The 21,633-nt window shown below is 53.3% G+C and overlaps 3 protein-coding genes across 4 annotated transcripts in view; 1 reads left to right on the top strand and 2 right to left on the bottom strand.

The window, feature by feature from the left end:
* Nucleotides 1–21,633, bottom strand: part of LOC128821200 (zinc finger protein 208-like) — a 1,118,338-nt gene that overhangs the window by 397,610 nt on the left and 699,095 nt on the right. The window lies entirely within an intron of this gene.
* Nucleotides 1,452–2,582, top strand: LOC128821204 (olfactory receptor 14J1-like). 2 transcript variants are annotated; one of them, XM_054002167.1, is made up of 2 exons: nucleotides 1,452–1,595; nucleotides 1,982–2,582. In XM_054002167.1, the coding sequence occupies exons 1-2, from the start codon at nucleotides 1,574–1,576 to the stop codon at nucleotides 2,575–2,577; spliced, it is 618 nt and encodes a 205-aa protein (XP_053858142.1). In that variant the 5' UTR covers nucleotides 1,452–1,573; the 3' UTR covers nucleotides 2,578–2,582. The 2 variants fall into 2 exon arrangements, with proteins under 2 accessions (XP_053858142.1, XP_053858141.1); XM_054002166.1 differs by having other exon boundaries at nucleotides 1,452–2,582.
* Nucleotides 8,330–19,691, bottom strand: LOC128821201 (hydrocephalus-inducing protein homolog). Its single transcript, XM_054002162.1, has 8 exons — nucleotides 19,617–19,691; nucleotides 17,967–18,083; nucleotides 16,449–16,568; nucleotides 14,331–14,450; nucleotides 12,427–12,561; nucleotides 10,181–10,380; nucleotides 9,955–10,073; nucleotides 8,330–8,552 (listed from the first exon to the last, which is right to left on the bottom strand). The coding sequence occupies exons 2-8, from the start codon at nucleotides 18,036–18,038 to the stop codon at nucleotides 8,338–8,340; spliced, it is 981 nt and encodes a 326-aa protein (XP_053858137.1). The 5' UTR covers nucleotides 18,039–18,083; nucleotides 19,617–19,691; the 3' UTR covers nucleotides 8,330–8,337.

Raw genomic sequence — 21,633 nt, 5'->3', positions numbered from 1 at the left:
CTGCACCCCCTTCCCGGCCATCCCGCCTCTCTCAGCCCCCAGAGCCCCCTTTTCCTTCGCCCACAGACCCCCTGGACCCCTATTCCTGCCTTTCCCAGCAGCCAGCCCCTGCTTTCCTCAACACCGAAAACACCCGGGACCCCTAGTCCCAGCCATCCTGGGTTTTCGCACCTTTTGCTGGGAATGGGGACACCGTGGAGCTCCCTTTCCTGGATACAGGAAGCCCCTTAACCCCGCCCGTGCCACCTCTACCCACCCCAGCCTCCCCTTTTCTTAATCCTGGAACCCCCAGACCCCGTTCCCAGCTCTCCCGTCCCCCCTTTCCTTCTCCCGTGACCCCCCAGCCCCTAAATCTCCGTGTCCCCCCAGTTCTCCTGGCCCTGCGTTCTCTGCCCGTGGCGCTGTCGGAGCCCGGCCCGGGGTTCCCCCAGTTCGTGTCCATGGGGTCCCTGGATGGGATCCCCTCCCAGCGCCGCCGCAGCGAGCGGGGCCGGGCGGAGCCGCGGCCGCCGGGGGTGGCGGCCGGAGCCGAGCCGGGATCTCGGCATCGCCAGAGCCGGCACAACGAGCGGGGGGCTTCTCCTCCCCCTGCCCGGTGGCTGTGGGCGAATCTCAACAGAGGCAGAATCTTGGCTGAGCTGGCCCAGCCCGGGGCTGCTCCTGGGGCCTGGCGGATCCTGGCTCGGCCTGGGCGAGCAGCAGGGCGAGCCTTAGAAGTAACAGGGCAAGATGTTGGCAGCTGCAGCCGCTAACACCTCGGCCCCGCGGCCTCTCCTCCCCCTGCCCGGCAGCTGATGGGGCCTGGTGGGCTCCCCAGGAAGGAGCCCAGCCTGCGGCAGGGGCCACCTGGCCCGTCCCAGGCCAAGACGAGGGCCAGGCTGGCCAGTTACCTCTTTGCCGGCTGGAAAACAAAGAGGGATTTCCCAGGATTTTTTCCTTTTTTACATGCATGTTCACAGAGGCTTATCAGCTTTCTCAGGGCTTTAACAGATTGTCAATTCTCAAAGCTAATTACTGATTGCTTTTTGTGTCAGACATGGAGGAAACTGCTAGCAGCTTCTCTTTGCATTTCTTCCATAAGCGCCTCCCATGCAAAACCACCCCACCATAGGAACAGGGGGCTGGAGAAGGTTGCCATGGAAACTGACCATAGCAACAGGGGGGCTGGTGATGTTTGCCTAGGAAGGAACCGAGTTGCCACAGGCCCTCAGAGGGGTTCCATGGGGACTTCCCAAGAGTCTCCAGGCTGTTCAAGAACTGGAATGTCACAGGCAGAGACAGGGGCTCCATGGAGACCTCCCAGGGCCTTCTGGAGATGGTAAAGAGCTGTGTGGTCAGAGGCAGTCACAGCCATTCCATGGTGACATCCCAGGGCACCTTGGGTTGCAAAGGCACCGATCTGTCACAGGCACTCACGGGGGCTGCACGGTGACATCCCAGGAGTCCCCAGGCTGCCAAAGAGCCGGGATGTCCCAGACTGGCACAGGAGTTCCTGTCATGGACAGAGTGGGAGCTTCAGCAAAAGCTTTGTTTCTTTATTGGAGAAACTCCTGCTGAGTCATGAGGTGGAAAAATGGCTTTGATTTTGGTTACAGGTATCTCCTCTAACTCATCACTGTCTTTTTCCACAGGGCAGAAGCCAATGCCCAGCCACAGCCAATGTCCAACAGCAGCTCCATCAGCCACTTCCTCCTGCTGGCACTGGCAGGCACGTGGCAGCTGCAGCTCCTGCACTTCTGCCTCTCCCTGGCCATCTCCCTGGCTGCCCTCCTGGGCAACGGCCTCATCATCAGCGCCGGAGCCTGCGGCCACCACCTGCACACGCCCATGTTCTTCTTCCTGCTCAACCTGGCCCTCAGCCACCTGGGCTCCATCTGCACCGCTGTCCCCAAAGCCATGCACAATTCCCTCTGGGACACCAGGACCAGCTCCTATACAGGATGTGCAGTCCAACTATTTTTTTCTGTCTTTTTCATTTCAGCAGAGTTCTCCCTTCTGACCATCATGTGCTACGACCGCTACATGCCCATCTGCAAAGCTCTGCACTACGGGACCCTCCTGGGCAGCAGAGCTTGTGCCCACATGGCAGCAGCTGCCTGGGCCAGTGGCTTTCTCTTTCCACTGCTGCACCCAGCCAATACATTTTCCCTGCCCCTTTGCCAGGACAATGCCCTAGGCTACTTCTTCTGTGAAATCCCTCAGATCCTCAAGCTCACGTGCTCCACATCCTATCTCAGGGAACTTGGGTTCATTGCAGTTAGTGCCTGTTTAGGACTCGGATGTTTTGTGTTCATTGTTTTCTTCTATGTGCAGATCCTCAGCGCCGTGCTGAGGATCCCCTCTGAGCAGGGACAGCACAAAGCCTTTTCCACCAGCCTCCCTCCCCTGGCCATGCTCTCCCTGTTTGTCACCACTGGCACATTTGTCTGCCTGAAGCCCCTCTCCATCTCCTCCCCATCCATGGAACTGGCACTGTCAGTTCTGTACTCGGTGGTGCCTCCAGCCCTGAACCCCCTCATCTACAGCCTGAGGAACCAGGAGCTCAAGGCTGCAGTGTGGACACTGATGACTGGATGATTTCAGGATCATTCAAGTGCTAGCAAATCAATTGTAATAAACTCTAAATCACTTGGAATAAAAGTAATCTTTGATACTTCTTCTTGGTTTGGTTGTGGGGGTTTTTTACCTTTATATTAGTTTTCACGTATTTTCCACAAAGAAAAGCCATTCCTTGTGGCATTTCTCATTTTGTTTCTCTTCACCATCCCTGTAGCCACAGACTGTGTCAATGAGGTGCTGTGCTCATGGTGGCTCTAAAGGAACTCAAGGATCTCCCAGCAAAGTTTTTTGCAGAGATGCCCTTTTGTTGCCTTCTCTAGAGCTGCAGCAGCAATGTCTGTGTGCAGAGCTGGGGGCAGATCAGTGCTGGCACAGCAGCTGTGCCCAGCAGCAGCAGCACTTGGTGGTGCCAGTGCTGCTCCTGTGCCACTGCCCGGCTGCCCTGGTGGCCCTGGTGTTGCTGCAGGGCCTGAGTGCTCTCGGGGCCGGGCACAGTCCTGGGGGTGGCAGTGCCAGGGCTGTAGCAGGGACAGGCCATGGGCACTGCTGGGGCAGCGCTGACGCCTCAGGCCAGGGCCTGGGGGCTCCAGGCTCCTTTGCCCAGGCTCTCTCAAGAACACGGCCAGGCCAATGCTCAACAGAGAAAAACCCCCGTGAGCAGCCCCAGGCTGGCCGTGGGCAGGCTGGGGGCAAACAGCACGGCTGGTGCTCAGCCAGGGCCCTGGGGGAAAGGGGAAGGAACAGCAGAGCAGGGGCTGGTCCTTCCCCACTGTGCTGGACAGCCCATGGCAGTGTCCCAGAGTGTCCTCGTGGAGCTGCCAACATTATCCCCCCTCTGCAGCCCTGGCCTCTTCCCCAGCTCACAGAGGTGCCACATCCTTGCAGGCACAGACACAGCAGCACTGGCTCAGGAGCCCCTGTTTGCATTGCACAGAGCTGGTGGGAGCACAGCCATGCTGTTGGTGTGGGGACATGAACCTGAGGGAGCACAAATGCCATCAGCCCCTGAGGCCAGGAAGGGCTGGGGCATGGCAGGGAAACCACTCAGCTTTGTCCTGGCCTCTGCAGTCAGTCAGAAAGTTTGTTCCCATCAGCTGGGAGTTTCACCAACGCAAAGGACGTTGTCTTTATGGGCTTTCCCCTAGGAGCACGGGGGAAATGGCACCAAGGGAACTTTGAACTTCTGAACTCCTCCTGCAACTGCTCCAAGGGTGGTTTCAGGGAATCTCAGAATCAGCAAGGTTGGAAAAGACCTCGGAGATCATCAAGTCCAACCTGTGCCCTGACACTGCCTTGTGTCCCCTGAGACTCCTCTTTTCCAGGATAAACAACTCCATCTCCCTCAGCTTCTCCTCACAGAACTTGTGTTCCAGACCCCTCAGCAGCCCTGCTGCCCTTCTCTGTACACGCTCCAGCCCCTCCATGTCCTTCCTAAATTGGGGGCCCAGAACTGGACACATCACTCAAGGTGCTGCCCAACCAGTGCTGAGTGCAGGGCAAGAATCACTGCCCTGCTCCTGCTGGCCACAGCATTCCTGATCCAGCCCAGGAGCCATTGGCCTTCTTGGCCACCTGGGCACACTGCTGGCTCATGCCCAGCCTGCTGTCCATCAGTCCCCCAGGTCCCTTTCTGCCTGGCAGCTGTCCAGCCCCTTTGTCCCCAGCCTGTAGTGCTGCAGGAGTTGTTGTGGCCAAAGTGCAGGACCCGGCACTTGGACTTGTTCAGCCTCACCTTGTTGGATTTGGCCCCTGGATCCAGCCTGTCCAGGTCCCTGTGCAGAGCCCTCCTACCCTCCAGCAGATCCACACTCACACCCAGTTTGGTGTCATCTGCAAATTTGATGATGGTGGACTCAGTCCCCTCATCCAGATCATCAGTGTAGATCTTCAAATCCACGCTGGCAGGCTCTGATCCCTCGGCCATCCTGCAGGTGCCCTGTGATGGCACTCAAGGTGATGATCTCTTCCATAACCTTGCCGGGCACCGAGGTCAGGCTGACAGCCCTGGAGCTCCCCAGCTCCTCCTTCCAGCCCTTCTTGGCGATGGGCTCACATTGGCACCTCCAGTCCCCTGGGACCTCCCTGCTGAGCCAGGACTGATGATAAATGATGGAGAGCAGCTTGGGGAGCTCATCCACCAGCTCCCTCATCCCCCTAGCATGGATCCTATCTGATCCCATACACCTGTGAGTATCTGAGTGGCTCAGCAGGTCCCAACTGCTCCCTCCTGGATTACAGGGGGCTGTTCTGCTCCCTGTCTCCAATTACCAGCTCAGGAGAACACTTGTCCTGAGGACAACCTGTCTTCTTGTTGAAAACTGAGACAAACAAGGTGTAAAATAGCTCAGCCTTTTCTTTCTCTTTAGTTACTTGATCTTTAGTTCTCTCTGTAGGAACTGAGCTTGTGACCCCTTTATCTTTAGTTATATTCTCCACTGCATCCAATAAAGAATAGAGATTCTCCTTCTCCCTGGTTTTGCTAATTCTTTTTAATTAAAAAAAATTATAAAATATTTTTTATAAATTTTTTTTTTTTTACAGAAGCCACTAGGTTTAGTTTTAATTGAGGTTTCATCTCTCTAATTTTCTTTCCTTATAGCCTTAAACAAAGTCCATGAACACTTCCTGAGTTGCTGGTCCTTTTTTTCCCTGTGTTCCCAAAAAATCTGCATGGGCAGCCTGGACAGTCATTTTCCTCACTAGCTCATCTTTTGGCATGCTGGGACAGGCTGCTCCTTCCCCCTTCAGATTGCTTTCTTGAAATGTCTTCATCCTTCCTGGACCTCTTTCCTTTTAAGTGTTGATTCCCTTAAAAACACCTGGGAACTGACTGAGGCTGCCCTCTATGCCCTTGTCCAGATCAGCAATAAAGAGATTTAAATGACCAGGCCCCAGTCCTGAGCTCTGGGGACACCCCTGGATGTGACTCCATTCCTCAGCTGCTCTGAGTGCCAGGACATGGCTGAGGGAAATGGTGGGTGGGGGTAGGGACAAAGTGGTTTTGATTGTCAGCCATGAAAGCTCTTGATTTTCATATCTGTTCCGACTGCATTAGGAGGTGCTGGGGATCAATATCAGTTGGACATTGCTGATATCAATCTATAAACAGGAAGAGAAAACTTAACAGGACAAAACTATTCTGTGTTCATTGTTTCCAATATATTAGATTCACACTGAATAGACTTCTGAAATCTGTCTAATTAACCACAGAAGAACTGAAGACTTGAATTATTCCCATGGGCTTCTCTTGTTTGGGTGTTTTGAACAAATGTTTATGAGCTTTTCTCACTGAAGTCCTGAATTGAAGAACTCAAGAAAGAAGAGGCCTGTGGAGTAGTAAAATCCATCAGCAACCTCCAAGTGGCTGAGGATGCATCCTCATCAGAGCAGCAATGAGCAGAAATGGGCACAGCTTTGTGGCTGCCCCAGCTCTGGGATGGGCCCTGGGCCTGGAGCAGGAGCAGCTCTGGAGGGCCCCAAGGCCGGGCCTCTTGTGCTGGCCTGGGCAGATGGGATGGCAGCAGGGGCTGCAGAGCTCTCAGCACCTGAGCCAGAGGGGAGCAGGGCACCCAGGGAGCCTCCTTGTGCCTTGGCCAAGCCCCTTCCCCCATGGTGGGGCTGAGTCCTGGCTGAGCTGCAGCTGCTGCTGTGCCCTTGGCAGGGGCTGAGGCCGTGGGGCCAGTGGCCAGAGCAGCCTGGCCTGAGCAGAGCTGTGGGGCCAGAGCCGGCTGGGCTGTGCTGGGGAGAGGCCCTTGGTGCTGCACAGAGCTCAGGGCAGCTGGCAGAGCTTGCAGGGAGCTGGGCTGGGCTGGGAGAGGCTGACAGAGAACCCATCAGTGACCATCTCAGCCTGGCTGAGCGTGCAGGGGCAGGAGAGCGTCCCTGGGGCTGGGCAAGCAGAACTCGGAGGCACCAAGGGCACCAACAGCTGGGAAATGGAGTGTGGAATGTGGCTCCCTCCCTTCAGCCGCTCCCCCCGCTGCCGTCCCGCCGCAGGCTCGGCCGGGGCCGGCCCTGAGCAGCAAGGAAGGAAGGCCGGCAAAGCAGAAGGCTCGGCGAGAGCCGAGGAGCAAGCTCCTTGGGAAAGGGAGGGCGCTAAGCGTGCCCGCCCTGCCTCTGCAGCGGGCTCTCGCCCTGCCGGCCGAAGGCCCCGGCTGCCTGGGTGTCGGCCCGCTGCCGGCCCTCCCGCCGCTGCCGCTGTGCGAACTGGCTGAGGAGAGACTGGGCCGGGGGGAAAAGTCTGCAGGCGGCGGCAGGGAGTGCGATGGGGGAGGGCGGGGAGCGCCCAGCCATCGATGGGCGGGCGGCTGCGACAGACAGGGGCAGGGCAGGGACAGGGGCAGGGACAGGGGCAGGGACAGGGATTTCTTCTTTCTTCTTTCTGCTTTTTCTTATTTCCCCCAGCTATGGTTTACAAATGATGAAAAGCCATTGCTGCTGCTGCTGCTGCCAGCAGGAGTGCACTAAGTCAAACAGAACCCCCCAGGAAGGACGCAGCTGTCCAGGCCCCTGGCTGCAGGGAGGGTCTGAGCCTGGTGTTAATACCAGAGGAAGTGCAAAAGACACCTGCGTGTGCTGTGGGCAGCTGAATGATCTGCTCTGCCCGGTGGCAGAGCTTAAGGAAGAAGTGGAAAGGCTGAGGAGCATTAGGGAGAGCGTCACAGAAATAAACTGGTGGAGTTACAGCCGTCCAACCCTGAGAGAAGCTCAGCAGGAGCCAGAGGAGCCCTGCCCTTCTTGGCATCAGGCAGAAGGAGGAGACCTAGGAGACAGTGGGGAATGGAAATGGGTCTCTGCTGGGGAGGTCATAAAATTCCGTCCTGACCCCCACCACCTACCCAGGTGCCCTGACAGAATGGGTATGAGGCTTGGCTCCAGAGGCTCTGCCAGATGACACTACAGAAAAAATTCTGCCTGGAGAGTCTCCCAGCTGCACTTGCTCTGTCACACAGGTCACAGCCTCAAGCATTAAGAGGAAAAGAAGGGTAGTGCTAGTAGGTGACTCCCTTCTAAGGGGAGCTGAGGGTCCTGTAGGTCGACTGGATCCATTCCACAGGGCAGTCTGCTGCCTCCCTGGGGTCCAGGTACAGCAGGGATATCACCAGGAAGTTCCCTAATGACTAAATGAACTTCATCTCTTCACCACTGTCTGGGCTACAGTGACCGTGAAAGAACAGAGTTCTCAATATTCGGTGAAACAAGGAGGGGCATCAACAAAACTTCCACTCTGGACTTCTGGAGGGCAGATTCGGCCTGTTCAAGAGACTGATTTGGCGAGAACCCTGGGAAACAGCCCTTAAAGACAAAGGGGTCCAGGAAGGATGGACATACTTCAAGAAAGAAGTCTTGAAGGCACAGGAACAGACTGTCCCTGTGTGCTGAAAGGCGAGCTGACAGGGAAGACAACCAGCCTGGATGGGCAAGGAGCTTCTGAAGGAACTAAGGGAAAAAAAGAGGGTGTATCACCTTTGGAAAGAGGGTGAGCTGTTGAAGGATGTTGCCAGGCCATGGAGGAAGAAGATCAGAGAGGCAAAAGCCCAATGAGAACTTGAGGAAATCCAGTCATTGCAACCAACCTTTCCTTGCCAAAATGCCATCCTTGGTTGGAGTAGAAGTGGAACTGGAATGCTAAGTGCTGAGCTCCTGAAGCCAGCAGGGACACACACCTGAGAGCCAGGCATGGTTTCCTTGGTCTAAAGCACTCAAAAGCACCAACACCCCCCTGAGGCCACACGTCAGTTTTAGCCGTGGGCTGTGTATCTCACTGAAATGGATCTGTCAGACCAACCTCCTCTTCTCTTTATTCTCCTCTTCCTCAGTAGGAAAAGCCTTCCACTGGAAGTGAGCCGTGACGTTACTCCTGTTTTTAATGAACATGGTTGCGTGGTTGGACATGGTGATGAAAGTCGTCTCAACCTCCACGAAATTTGTGCTCAACCCAACACGGACAGCTCCAGCTTCTCCGTGGAGCTCTGTGTGGATAGTTTCTTCACCTGGAACAAAGCAAAGGGGAGTCTTTGCTCAGCTCAGTTGTTGATGGAAGCACAAGGACCAGAGCAAACTGCAGGTCAGAGGAGAAAGTGTCACAGCTTTTAGCTGAATGAGCAGTTCCATGGATCAGTACATTTATCACATCCCTACAGCTCTGGGGGTACAGCATGAGGATGTCCTGGGCACCTCCTTAAACACCTGATTTCTGAGAGTGTTTGTGCAGATTTGACCCCAAGGTGACAGTACGTACAGTGAGATTTGTCAATGTGCTCCAGTGACCCACTCAGATCACCAGGATTTCTGCATCAAAGTCCTTCAGGTGACGCTGAGGAGCCCAGTTCAGTCCTGGCTTGCCCAGGGTCTGCCCTGGGCATCCCACGAGACTCCTGTCTCTCCTGATCCCTTGGATCCCTTGTTGCTGACCAGCAAATACACCTGGGGGCATGTGGGCAGCAAAAGGAGGCCCAGAGGAACAAGTGGAGTGACAGCCCACAGCAGGAGGGGACACAGGTGAGGAAACACAACCAGCCTGGCTCTGCAATATGACAAACCACTACAAAATGAACACCGTGAAAATCATCATCATCTCCCTGTCCAAACCCACAGCTGCATTAGTCGTGAAATATTTTATATTGTTCTGATCTCAAAACCCAAGCTGGAGCACAGCAAATTCAATAAAAAAGGGACAAAGGAAAGATTAATGAGAACAGAACAACTTCTACATGAACACTGAACGGGCTTCCTCAGTCCAGAAATCAAATGCGAGATAGATGTGAGAGGTTTGCAACAGCTTGAACGGCCTGGGAAATGGGGACAAGGAAAAATTTGTCTTGATTTGTCACCAAACAGGAACTCGAGGGCCTGGAAACGTTATTAGACAGAAACTAAATATATGTGGAAAGGGCAACCTAGAAAAAGGGTCTGTGACAAGCCAATGGAGAAGCAGCATACGGGACAGAGGTGTGCAAGAAACACATTGCACTGGAGAGAGTCTGATGGAAACCTCACACCTCGCATACAGCACTGCCCAGGAATAAAACAAAACTTCACCCAGGCACAGCCTCACGGTCGTGCAGAATCAGGGTTCCTCCTTCCCCCACTCAGCAACTCCCAGCAAAACAGGAGTGCAAAAATCTTAGCCCTGTTAGAGGAGATCCACTTTATCAAGCCCCTAAACACCAAGGGGCTTGATAAACACAACAGAACAGTTGATCACACAACAGAAAACAGTTATCAACACAACAGTTGCTAACACAACAGAAAACTCTGTTTTCTTTGGGGTAAAGCTGGAACAGGGGAGGGACCTCTGGAGGGAATGGAGGGGGATGGGACAATCCCCATGGCATGGGACAGGGAGCGATGGTGGAGAAGTGTCCTGTGCCCCGTGCAGGGCCCAGCACTCACCGGTGTTGCAGCACAGCCACCCGGAATGGTCACCGGTCGTCAGCGGGTGAAATCCCACTGTCACCCGCATGCTGTCGCCAGCGCCCAGAGTTCCCGTGGTCGGAACCACGGAGAAAGGACTGCAACACAAAGAGAGGGCAGCAGCTGCAACGCTCTGCTTCCTTTTGTTGCTCTTTCCCAGCCCTGTTATCACCCAAAGGTGTTTTGCACAAGGACAGATCCTCACCTCTGGGTGCTCAGCTGGTAATGAGCTGCCCGGTTACCGACATTGCGAACCAGCAGAGTCTTCTGGGTGCTGTACTTGACCGGACAGGCCGAGAAGTCCAGCTGCTCAGGGAAGGTCAGGATAGCTCGGCCACCAATGGCCCGAATTGGCACAACTATCCTTTCGCTTTCAGTCATGCAGACGAGCTGGTGGGAATAATCCTGCAGGAAAAGAAACTAGCTCAGCACAGGACATTTAGTGCCATCCCCATGGCAGAAGAAAAACCGTTTCCTATAACCCTTCAAGGGCATCAGTTTACCTATTCCACCCTAAAATGAACACTAACTTCTACTAATATGTCGCATTTTAAAGGCACCAGTGCACTTTGCAAAACCTATCTCAGTGGCATTAAGCTCTTGTGTCACTTGGGTCATCCGGAGAACTGCCCTAGGCCACCATAATTTTTACTCCAAATTTTAATGATGTTAAATAATTCCTAAGTCCCTTCTAAGGAACATGGAGCTAGGGAAAACAGGAACACAGGACATTCCTCTTTAGGTTTCTATATTCCCACTGTTTGAGAATAGGGCAAAGTGTTAAACTGACTCTAAGCAGCAAAAAGAAGATGAGGAAACAGCTGCACCCAAAAAGCTCCTGCACCTCTGGCCTGGTGTAGAAACATCAGTTGGCTCAGAACTGCCCTCTACCTTTGCCTCTCCAACCGAGTCAGGAGAAGAACAGCACTAAGAGGTGGCAGCATGCTGTTGGAAAGAGCCTCTGTTTTCCTGCAAGGCTTCCTCCCTTCCATGCCATGTCCTAAACCCTTCTGTATGAACAAGCCTCCGGATCACAGCACTGAGATCGCACTTGCCAGGGCCCCAGCACCGCTGTTCAAACCTCCACACAAAAGCACCTTTGGCAGGGAACGGCTGCCAGGTGACAGAGCCACCAGAGTGACAGGCATGAAGACAGAGGCACAGCAGTGTCACTGCTCTGGGCTCACAGCTCTGCCTGCAGGTTGTGCCTGCCCTACACCAGCTCTTTCAGGGAGGTGACCAAGTCCCCTGCAGCTCACCAACCTCCTGCTGGCTAAGGGCACCTAGAGCCCAGTGTGCCTGTGCCAGGCCGGGCTCACGGGCACAGCACATCCTCTGCCCTGGCCCTGCAGCTGTACCACGGTCACCTGTGCTCTGGGCCAGCACAGCTGCAAGGCTGGATGTGAGTTTGTGGGTTCTAAGTTGGGTAACTTTTTGGGGGCTCCCCTGCCAGGGGAGACGTATTGGACTTTTTTGCTCTTTAGTTTCTGTTTATTGGTATCTTATCAAAACTTTAGGACACTGTCTGTACTTAGACTTCGTATGTGTGAAAACAGCACAAGAATGGTTAACAACTTTGTGCTGCAAGGTCTTTTGAAGTTTAATCAAAAACTAAACTACCTAATTAAGAAGTGATACTCAGATTATTTCTTTTTCTAACTTAATAACTGACTCTTAAAAACTTGCAATGTAGATTTTTTTAACTTAATTACAAGATACTACTTAAACTTAAGAAAAAAGAGGAAGAAGATGAGAGAAGAAAGGAACTCGAGACACCACCTTGTATCTTCTATTTTGAACCTATCTATAACACACTAAAAATCTTAAAACTTCAATTTCTTACTCATGTGACATACTATACTACTATCTACAATTTTTACAGTCCGTTTCACACTTTTGTGGTTCCTGGTTTACTCTGAGGCTTAGGAGGCCTTCTCCATGAATGAGGGTCAAAGTCAGTGTTTTCTTGGGAGTCAGAGCACCCCGGGCAGACAGGGGGATATTCCCCTTGCCCGGGGTTCCCACAGCTGGAGAACAGAGGGTGTGGAAAAGCACCGTCTTTGCTCCAGCCCAGGGAGAGGCAGGGAAGCTGTTGCCAGTCAGGAAGGAGGAAAGCTCTCCCACCTCTTTGTTCCTCTAGTGTTTTCCATGATAATGAAATCCCTTCCACTGTACCTAGAGATGGCGGAAGATCTATCAACGCCCCTCTGTCACTTTCACTGTTCCCTGCGCATCTTCCCCTGGGAAGGCTCAGGAATGCGCAGGGAGGGGAAGCAGAGCCTGCCAGGCCCGGGCGCAGTGCCTGACAGCACGTGCCAGGCTGTGACTGGCTGCAGGCTGCCTGCCCACGGCCTGGAGCCAGGCTCACAGCATGGAATGTGGGGGTGCACAGAGCGCAGGGAGCACAGTGGCTTTGGAGACAATCCTGTGCTTTGGCTCCTCCAGTCTCACCTTGTTCTCCTCGGGGGTGAAGCGGATGCGCACGGGGGCGGACGCGCCCGGCAGCACGACACGGTACGCGTCGTTGGAGCACGTGAGCTGGAAGTAAGGCGAGCTCTCCATGGAGACCTTCACCACCTGAGGAAACTGCGGGAAAGACATGAAACCATGGTTTTGCCACTTGTGGAAACAGCACGAGAGGAGACCTGTCCGTGCCCTGCTGACATCCCTCCTTGACCCCCTTTCCAAAGCACTTTCAGCTGTGGAGGTACAGGCACAGAATTCCCAAGGGTGAACTCGAATCCCTTCTCTCTGGGTCCAGCATTTTGGCCAGGGGCAGTAGGGCACTGCCTGGTGGGAAGGAAGGGCCGAGCAGGTCAGCACCAGCAGGATGGAGACAGAGCACCTGAACCAAGTCATCTGCATCTTCAACAGGCCAAAAAACCTGCTGGCTCCTGCCTGCACACAGCCATGCAGTAGTCTTGTTCCAGAGGGGGAATGTGCTGCCTGAAAGCAAACCAGCACATTATCCTGGGGGAAGGAAGAAATTCCCTTCTAGCAGATCTGGTTTGGGTAGGGCAGTTCTGGGGATACAGTCATGCAGGCAGACCAGCAAGAGAGGAGACCAAACACTGTGGCCTTACTGGGAATAAAGCAAACCTGAAAACCAAAAGGAACACAGCAAGACAACCCCTAAAATGAGGAGATGGCAAAGAGAATTTGAATGGGCAGAAAAGCAGCAAGGAAGAATCATAAAACCATGGGAGCAATCAGCTTGCCAAAAGTGACGGAAACACAGACAGGCTGTGCCTACCGACTGTGGGCTTCGAAGGCATTTTCTGCCTGGAGAAACAAGACCAGCACCGACTCACAGTGTGGTTCCAGTATCAAAAGCCAGTCTTGTCTCTCCAGGGGTTCTTGCTGCCTGTGCAGGCAAGCTGGGCTGCTGGGCATTCCTGCCTGCAGCCAGCAGGCCAGGTTCTGCCCTCTGGGACACACAGACACAGCAAACATGCATTTTCTAGCACACAGATATCAACCCCCGAGCACCAAAATGCTCTCAAAAAGTCTAAACCAGATGATTTTGACTCCCTCCCATCTCTTGCCATCAGCCTACTCTTGGCACAAGGCTCATTTGAGAAAATGTTGCCCTGACTGAAATTCAAATGGTCTCAGTGTTCCCCTTTACAGTGGAACACAACTGCTGACATTTTTCAGCTTTTGCCCTCTCAACTCTCTTGGGAAACTGCAAAACAATCACAATTTCTTCAAGTGACGGTGAAAACCTCCAGGAGCACATGGCTTTGGATGTGCTGAGGTTCTCCAAAGGGAAAGCAGAGCACCATGGTGCTTTTGGAAAACCTGAGCAGAGCTGGATGAAGCCTAACAGGGGCCTGAAGTGGCACCTAAAGCCTCCTGCTGCTTCTGCTACCGCAGCCTGATTCCAGGGCTGTTTCAGAAGACACTTCCTGCAGTGCCAGTGCCATTAAGGAGAAGTGATTCCAGCATAAAGTGGAGAAGACTCAGCCCCTGAGCTTTGACTGAGAGCTGCACAAAGGGAGCCAAACAGGCTGAGAGAGGCAGAGGAGCCAAGATTAAGCAAGGAGACACAGGATGTGGCACACACTCAAGGCAAGGCATGAGAGCAGGTAAGAACTGCACAGCCCTCAACACTCCTATCAATCCAGAGCTTTCGAGAGAAGGCAGCTCCTCTGGGATAGATACCATCAACACATGGCCAAAATCAGGGGACAATTCCCAGCAGAGTAAGATTTCCACCACCTTGCAGAACAAAGGTGCTGAGACATTTTCTGGTGGATGTGCTGCAGCAGATAACTTGCTTTGCTGTACACTCTGGGAATGACAGCACTCTCCTCTTCCAGCACAGTGTTAAAGCTCCACGCCCCAGCACTTACCTTGTCCTTATTCATGATAGACAGCACCATTTCAGAGACCTCATGGGTGACAAAGTTCTGAAATACCACCTCTGGTGGGGAAATCTGAAACAAGTTCTGCTTCAGGGGAACTGACGACAGCTGGAGAGGCGAGAGAGAGCAGGGAGAGGTTCAGCTGCTGGGAGGAAGGTTCATGAAGGATCCCTTACACTGACCCCCAGTGAAGTACAGGCTCGGGGTGAGCACATCTGCCCAGCCCACACTGGGCAAACAGTGGCTCACCCACCTCTGCTCTGAGCTGACCAAGAGCTGCTGGGCCACACAGAGCAGGCGCAAGGCAAGCTGCTCTTTTGGGGTGTATTTCTCCAGGTTTCCTTCTCCAGAATGCCAGGCAGCACTTACCTGAAGCACAGCCCTGGGCCTGTGTGGTCACAGAGCTCTGGGGCACTGCGTGAGCACTCGTGGAGTAAGTAAAACCCACAAATTTACATCAGACTCCATGGGAAACGATTTTGGGATGTCCTTTACTCTGAGACAGGGAAACCAAGGCCCACACAACTCCAAATACCTTTTTTGATCTAGAACTTCGACATCAGTAAGAAGAGAAGAGTACCAGAGGAAGTGAGAGAGATAAGGTGACATTTTGCTGCAGCCAAAAGGTTATTAAGTGAAATCATGGAATGTGTTGGTTCTATGTGTTGTTTGTGGTTTGGATTTGTTCAGGTTGGTTTGTTGGGTGTTGCTGTGAGAGGGATGGGCTTGAAGACCTGACCAAAAGGAAGCAGGATGAGAGGGGAGGAGGCAGAAGAGCTGGCAGTTGGACAGAATGGAAGTTCCCAAGTACCCATCCAAGGGGAAAGGGGACAGGGACCGCCCTGGCCGGCTATAAAGGGGATAGAAAGATTGCCATTTCCTCTGAGGGTGTGTTTGTTTGTCTCCAGGGGGAAGCAGCCATGCCCAGCGCAGCTGAATCTTTACTAAGAAATAGTTTTCTTTTGCTTCGATGATTTTGTCCCCTTTCATTGTATTTAAAAGTTAGTGCGTTTCAAACAGAGGGAAAGCAAAAATAAAGTAACACAGAAGTTAGGAAAAAGACAAATGAGGTGAATGCTGAATGAGGATAAGCTTCAGTTATTTTCTCAGCAGCTTGGGTGAAAGTAGAGTTGGTATCTCCTTTTTCCATGTGCTTTAAATGGGTGCTTTCTTGTGATTATTGCTATCTGACATGATACCATTGTAGAGGCATGTCTGGAATGACACAACAACAGCAAATGCTTCTGGAGCAGAGACATTGCTTTGAGAAAACTCTGCCCTGCTTTGTCTGCCTTCTCCAGCCACACTGCTGTCACTCCAGAGACACAAGCAGGTCTCCTGTGTGACTCCACAGGAGGCACAGGCTGCTGAAGGGAGTGGCTGCAGCACCCTGTCCCTCAGTTGTGCCCTTCCCTGAGGTGTTCCCAACGCCCCTCTCCAGGGCAATCCTTACCCAGTGTCTTACATGTCTCTTGCTGCCAATTTCCTGCTCAACAGCCCACCTCGCTCACCTACCCCTTTGGACTGTGCTTTAGACTGAGCCAGTCCTGCCAGAAAAGCAGCTTTAAACACACCTCTAGGTAGGCACTGATGCAGATAAAGCACATCCGTTCCCCTCTGCCCAGGGCGAGTCCCCTGCACATCTGGCAGCCTGCAAAATCTAACACCCCGTCAGGGTCCAACGCATTGTTCCACCCCAAAGCATTCATGCCGTTTGTTTTGTTAAATCTGAAGTAGTTACTGCAGGTCCTCGGCCTTCAAAGGCCAACGCTGCCACTCTGGAGGGAATCCCGTGACCCCGAGCATTTGATGGCGACCACACCAAAGCAAGAGGTGGCTACTTCAGCAGGAGAATGGCAAATGGCAACTTTGTGCCTTTGTGTCTCCAGCCTTCCCCCCACTGTTTTAGCGATTTAGGCAGCTTCAGCAGAGGTTATTTGTGTTGGCTCAGTGCAGATCAGGACTCCCAGTCCACCACTACCAGCAGTTTGCACTGACAACAGGACCTGGACACTGAGGTATTTTGCTGGAGGCAAGCCTGTCACAAGCACACACCCTCTTCAAACTTCACATCAAACAGAAAGGAAAAGAGCAGGAAAAGGCTACCTTCTGATGAGGCTCACTCTTGTCTAGAACTGGGTTAATGCTGGGCAGAATACTCCTCCTGGCTTCGATCTTCTTCTTCATGCTGAAAAACTTTTCCCACAGGGACTTAGAGGGACGCAGCTGAAAGGCAAAAATAAACCAGCGAGAGCCTCAGAGATGGGCTTGTTCAGAAAGGCTTGGCTTGAACGAGTGGCACTGGTGAACAATTTGAGAACACATAGTCTAGGACAGTCCTGGAAGCCCTGGAATTTTCCTGCTGAAATACTTAGCACCAATAAATTATTAGTACAGAGTGCAATACACATACTCCAACCACATGGCCCTATCCCATAGGCTTCTCCGTGATTTAATGTGACATCTTGGGGGCGTTCTGCTCTTTGGGCATTTGTTTCCTCTTTAGTTTCATTGGATTGAGGCAGTGACCTTTTCAGAGAGTGGGGAGGAGCTCTCACAACTCCCCTAACCCCATCCCTGCACAACACTCAGAACTCCCAGCAAGGAGATGTCGCTGCTGTGTGAGTCCAAGAGATGCAAGAAAGGAACGTTGTAGCAAGAGTGAGGTGCACAGGAATGTGTCCAAGTTTTCCTTCTCTCTGTTCATCAGCATTTGTTTTCTCTGTCTGGGCTCACAGGCCCCTCCAGAGAAGAAAACAGAGGGATCTCCTTGACAGAGCCTCAGCAGTGGGGCATCTTCAGTCCAGTGAGCTCCAGACCCCAAGGGACCTTTGTGGCCCTGACTCCAGCGCTGCCTGCAGGGCTGGATCTGCGCCCACACAGGAGACGAGAGAGAACAGCTGGCTTGGAACCTCTTCTAGCTGGGACCAGCCGTGTCTCTCAAGGCTTTGGGCAGAGCTTGAGCTTCCCCCCACCAACATGCCCAGGTGCCCAAGGGCAGGTTGGTGAGAGCAGCACAGGTGAGTGCCCAGCCTGACAGAAGGAATTGCTGTGGCAATTCTAACTACTAGATATCTAACTAACTAACTAACAACTTGTGACTTTGTTTTTGAGAGTCTAGCCACAGGTGGATCTGATTGGTTATTAGGTTCAAACAATTGTCACTAGACTCCAATTAAGTAATCACTCTAGGTGAACAATTTTCTAAACACAATCCACATAGGAAAAACAAGGAGCAGAAATAGAAATTATTTTCTCTTTCTTTTTCTCTGTGCAGCTGGATGAAAAATCTTGAGAGAGAGAGAAATGTGCTTACTACACAGCACAGGTGAGTGCCCAGCCTGACAGAAGGAATTGCTGTGGCAAAGGGAAAGGGAGAGAACACACGCTCCGGGCTTCAGCTGCACATTGCTTTAACCTGGCTCCGGTGGCACAGCCCGGCAAGAGCCTGAGGCAACACACGGCGTTCCCTACTGCACCAGGACAGCCCCCACCAACAGGAGCAGGGCACAAAGAGGTGGGGAGGGGGTCTGCAGCTTCACAGCGCTGCTGGAAAACAGGGGCAGGGAGAGGAGGGACGCGAGGGGAGTTTCCAGCCTTAACACAGCCCCAGTGGCTACTTACAGTAAAAGACTTCAGCATTTCCCTGGACCAAGGACGAGGTGTCGGTGTCTGTTTTGGGAATCCAGAAGCCATTTTGAAGGGAGGATATCCCAGATGAGCGACAAAGCCTCAATGAAACTGGAAGGAGCAACAATGGAACTCTGAAAATCCAGAACCCAATTCCTGGCAGATTCAAGGCATATACTGGTGCTAAAAATTTTATAGCATTTGAATGTAGCTAAATGCTTGATTGGTGTAAGTAGCTAGTATTGTCAGGCCTCTAGTTGGACTTTACTGGAACTATATGGCTATGTTGTGCAATTCAGAGATGGATCCTACTGAGACCGGGAGCTAAAAATCTGAACATTAATAATAGTTAGAAGAGACCAAGCTGTAGCTTAAATATTAAATACTTAAAAAGAGCTAGAGTGGATCTCCTCTTCTTTAGGCTAAACCACCCCTGCTCTCTCAGCTGCTCCTCACAGGACTTCTGAGAGACTGGAATGTTATGGCAAATGGCTTAAATATTGTTATAAAGGACTTTCTGCCCATTGCGACAAAACTGTATAAAGGAGCTGCGACCACCCAAGCCCACCCTTCCCTGAAAACGCCTCCTGACTGGAACTTTGGACTGTGAGCTAAGCTGCCTAAGGGAACTCGGAACAAGCCAAAGGTGACACTATTGTCCGGTTATCTCAGGTCTGGGGAGAAGTAAACAAGGCTGAGGAGAAAAACCTATCCACAACAAAGCCAAACCCAGCAGCTGTCCTGAAAATCAGCTCTGTCTGGGTTCAGGGTGGGGAATTCATAGGCACAGACTCGTCTGCTGAGGCCAGGTTTGCACACAAACCTCCCATCAAAGACCTCCAAAGTGCCCCCAGACCCATTCCAGAGGCCTTGCACCAGGTGACTGCAGGGCATGCAAAGTAACACAACAGATCTGAAAATCCAGAACCCAATTCATGGCAGACTCCAAGGATATTCTGGTGCTAAAGAGGTGATATTATTTGAAAGTAGCAATAGACAGAGTCAGACTTGCCCCGCCCCAAGGAGGTACCTGGGAGGTCCCACCTTGCCCAAATCTGCCTTAATCCATTGGAGTCTTACCTTTTGCAAGACCTCACCACAGAGAAGACCAGAAGAGGATTTTATGGTATGCTGATGGGATCCATGGAATGGTGACATTTTTTACCTAATCTGTCTCTGTCACTCTCTTTCTCCTCCCTCTTCCCAACCCCCCATTCCCCCCCGCCCTGCCCCCACTTTTTCTATTTCTTTCTCTCTCTCTTCCTCACATTTACTGTTACATAAAATCCAGACTGTTGACTTTGGCATATGGTCTCATTTGCACCTCAATTCAGAGGCATCTCCCTAATAATTTTAATAACCAGATGATAACAACCCACTGAAACTTGACCAGAACTCTTTCACCTTTAAGCAGTTTAAGCAATCACTATAGGAAAAAAAAAAATTATAGACTAGCACATTTAGAAAATGTTGCAATTCCTCAGTGAAAAAAAAGCACAATCACTAGACCATATGTCATTCATCCACTCACTGAACTGCTGCACCAGAAGACTGGCATTATCACATCCTGTACTTCCCTTTGGCATTCTCTTTCAGAGCCCAGATGAGACAAAACCAAAAAGTTCAACTTGAGTCAATCTTTACCTTCAAAGGAAATTCAGGACTCCTTTGCAGAGACCAATGCTCTGCGTGTTCAGGACTCCTCTGCAGAGACCAATGCTCTGCGTTTTGAGGAATCCTTGGCAGAGACCAATGCTCTGCGTTTTGAGGAATCCTGTGCAGAGACCAATGCTCTGCGTGTTGAGGAATCCCTTGCAGAGACCAATGCTCTGCGAACAATTCGCTTGTGAATGGCGAGTGTAGCCGCCTGCACGAGCCCAGGCTGGCACAAGCAGCCAGGAGCGCGGTCTGTGGCCACTGAGCTGTTCCGCAGCACAGCAGCCCCGCACGTCACAGCCGCCGCCGCCGCCGCGTTCGCGGTTACCAGGCACCCACGGCACCCGATCGTCGGGGCCGGGCGGGGCCGGGCCGGGCGGGGCCGGGCCGAGCCGCAGCGATTTTCAAAGGCGATCGTCACTTGAGCTACTGACTTGACTTTGGTGCTTTCTGAAGAGTTTTTCTCCAAGTATTTAGGAAAGCTTCAAATGTGGTGATAAAGGCACCCCTGGCAGGCCTATCCATTGCTCTTGGGGTAGCACTAGTATTCTACCCTGGCTGGAACACCAGGAGGGGCTGAGGGAGCTGGGAAAGGGGCTCAGCCTGGGAAAAAAGGAGGCTCAGGGGGGACCTTCTGGCTCTGCACTACTCCCTGACAGGAGGGGACAGGAGGGTGCTGCGAGTTCAGGAGGCGCCGGAGCGGCGTGGCTCCCACTGTCCCCTCTTCCACAACTCCCTACAACTCCCTTCTACCTCTCCACGTCCCTGCCCCCCCATTTCTGTGACCCGGAGACCCCCCTGCACTCCCATTCCTGAGAACTGAGACGTCCTTTTACCCCTTTGCCTGGCCGGCACTGAGACGCCCCTGTCCCTCGGCTGTGCCCTGTCCCTCGGCTGTCCCCTGTCCCTCGGCTCTGTGGGCTGGGGGTGGCAGCAGGACCCGGGGCAGCCCTGGGGGAGAACAGCCCTGAGCCCCAGCTCAGCCAGTTCCCCCAGTTCCCCCCAGGTCACTCCCAGCCACTTTCAGTTACACTCACTATGTTCCCAGTATCATCCTCGGCACTCCCAGTATGATTCCAGTTGCTCTCAGTGGCCCCTAGCATAGACCCAGTCACTCCAAGTATGATCCCAGTATGAGCCCACTATGATCCCAGTCTTCCCCAGTATGGTCCCAATCAATCCCAGTTGCCCCCAGTGTAGACTCAGTCACTCCCAGTTGCTCTCAGTGTGTTCCCAGTCACCCCCAGTACAGTTACAGACACTCCCAGTACATCCCAGATGGCCTCAGCATACTCCTAGTCATTCCCAGTCACATCCACTCAGCCCAGTAAGGTTCCAGATTCCAGCAGTATGATCCCAGTCACTCTCAGCCACTCCCAGTCAGTCCCGGTTGGTGCCACTATGATCCCTGTTGCCCCAGTTCTGGTCCTGCTGGGTCCCAGTGTGCTCTGATCCTGCTCCCTGTGGGTCCCAGTCCTGGGTGCGGTGTGTCCCGCTGTATCCCGGTGTCCCAGTCCATCCCAGCCTGTCCCAGTCCACGCCGGTCCCTTCCCAGCAGCCGCTGCCGTTTCCCAGATCCTGCCCCTCCCGCCCCCGGAGCTGCAGCCGGACGCCCCCCAAGATGCTGCCGGGGCTCGGGGGCTTCGTGTTGGGCTTCGTCTGCTGGGCTGGGGCTCAGCTTCCCCTGCGGGAGAAGGGGAGGAGGGTCCGGGGGTCGTGTCCCCCCTGGGAGCGCGTCTGACTCCCCCATGTCCCCCCATGCCGGGGTCACCCCCTTTTCTCTCCCCAGAGTCCTGCCCCAGCTCCTGCTCCCCTCTGGGAGCGGCTTCGGGGAGCCCCCCTGGGACCCCGTTGGAATCCCCATTCCTGGACCCCCCCGCAGCTCCTTCCCCACTTCCAGGACCCCCTGTACCCCCTTATCCTGCCCTGACATCCCCTGCACTCCCTTTGCCGGCTCTCCTCCTCTGGCAGCCCCTGGATCCCCCGTTTCCCTGACTCCGGGCAC

The sequence above is a fragment of the Vidua macroura genome, chromosome 36 (genome assembly GCF_024509145.1).
Source record: "Vidua macroura isolate BioBank_ID:100142 chromosome 36, ASM2450914v1, whole genome shotgun sequence".
NCBI classification, from domain to species: domain Eukaryota; kingdom Metazoa; phylum Chordata; class Aves; order Passeriformes; family Viduidae; genus Vidua; species Vidua macroura.
Note: the sequence above shows the minus strand (reverse complement) of the source record. Positions and strands in the feature narration are given on the sequence as shown.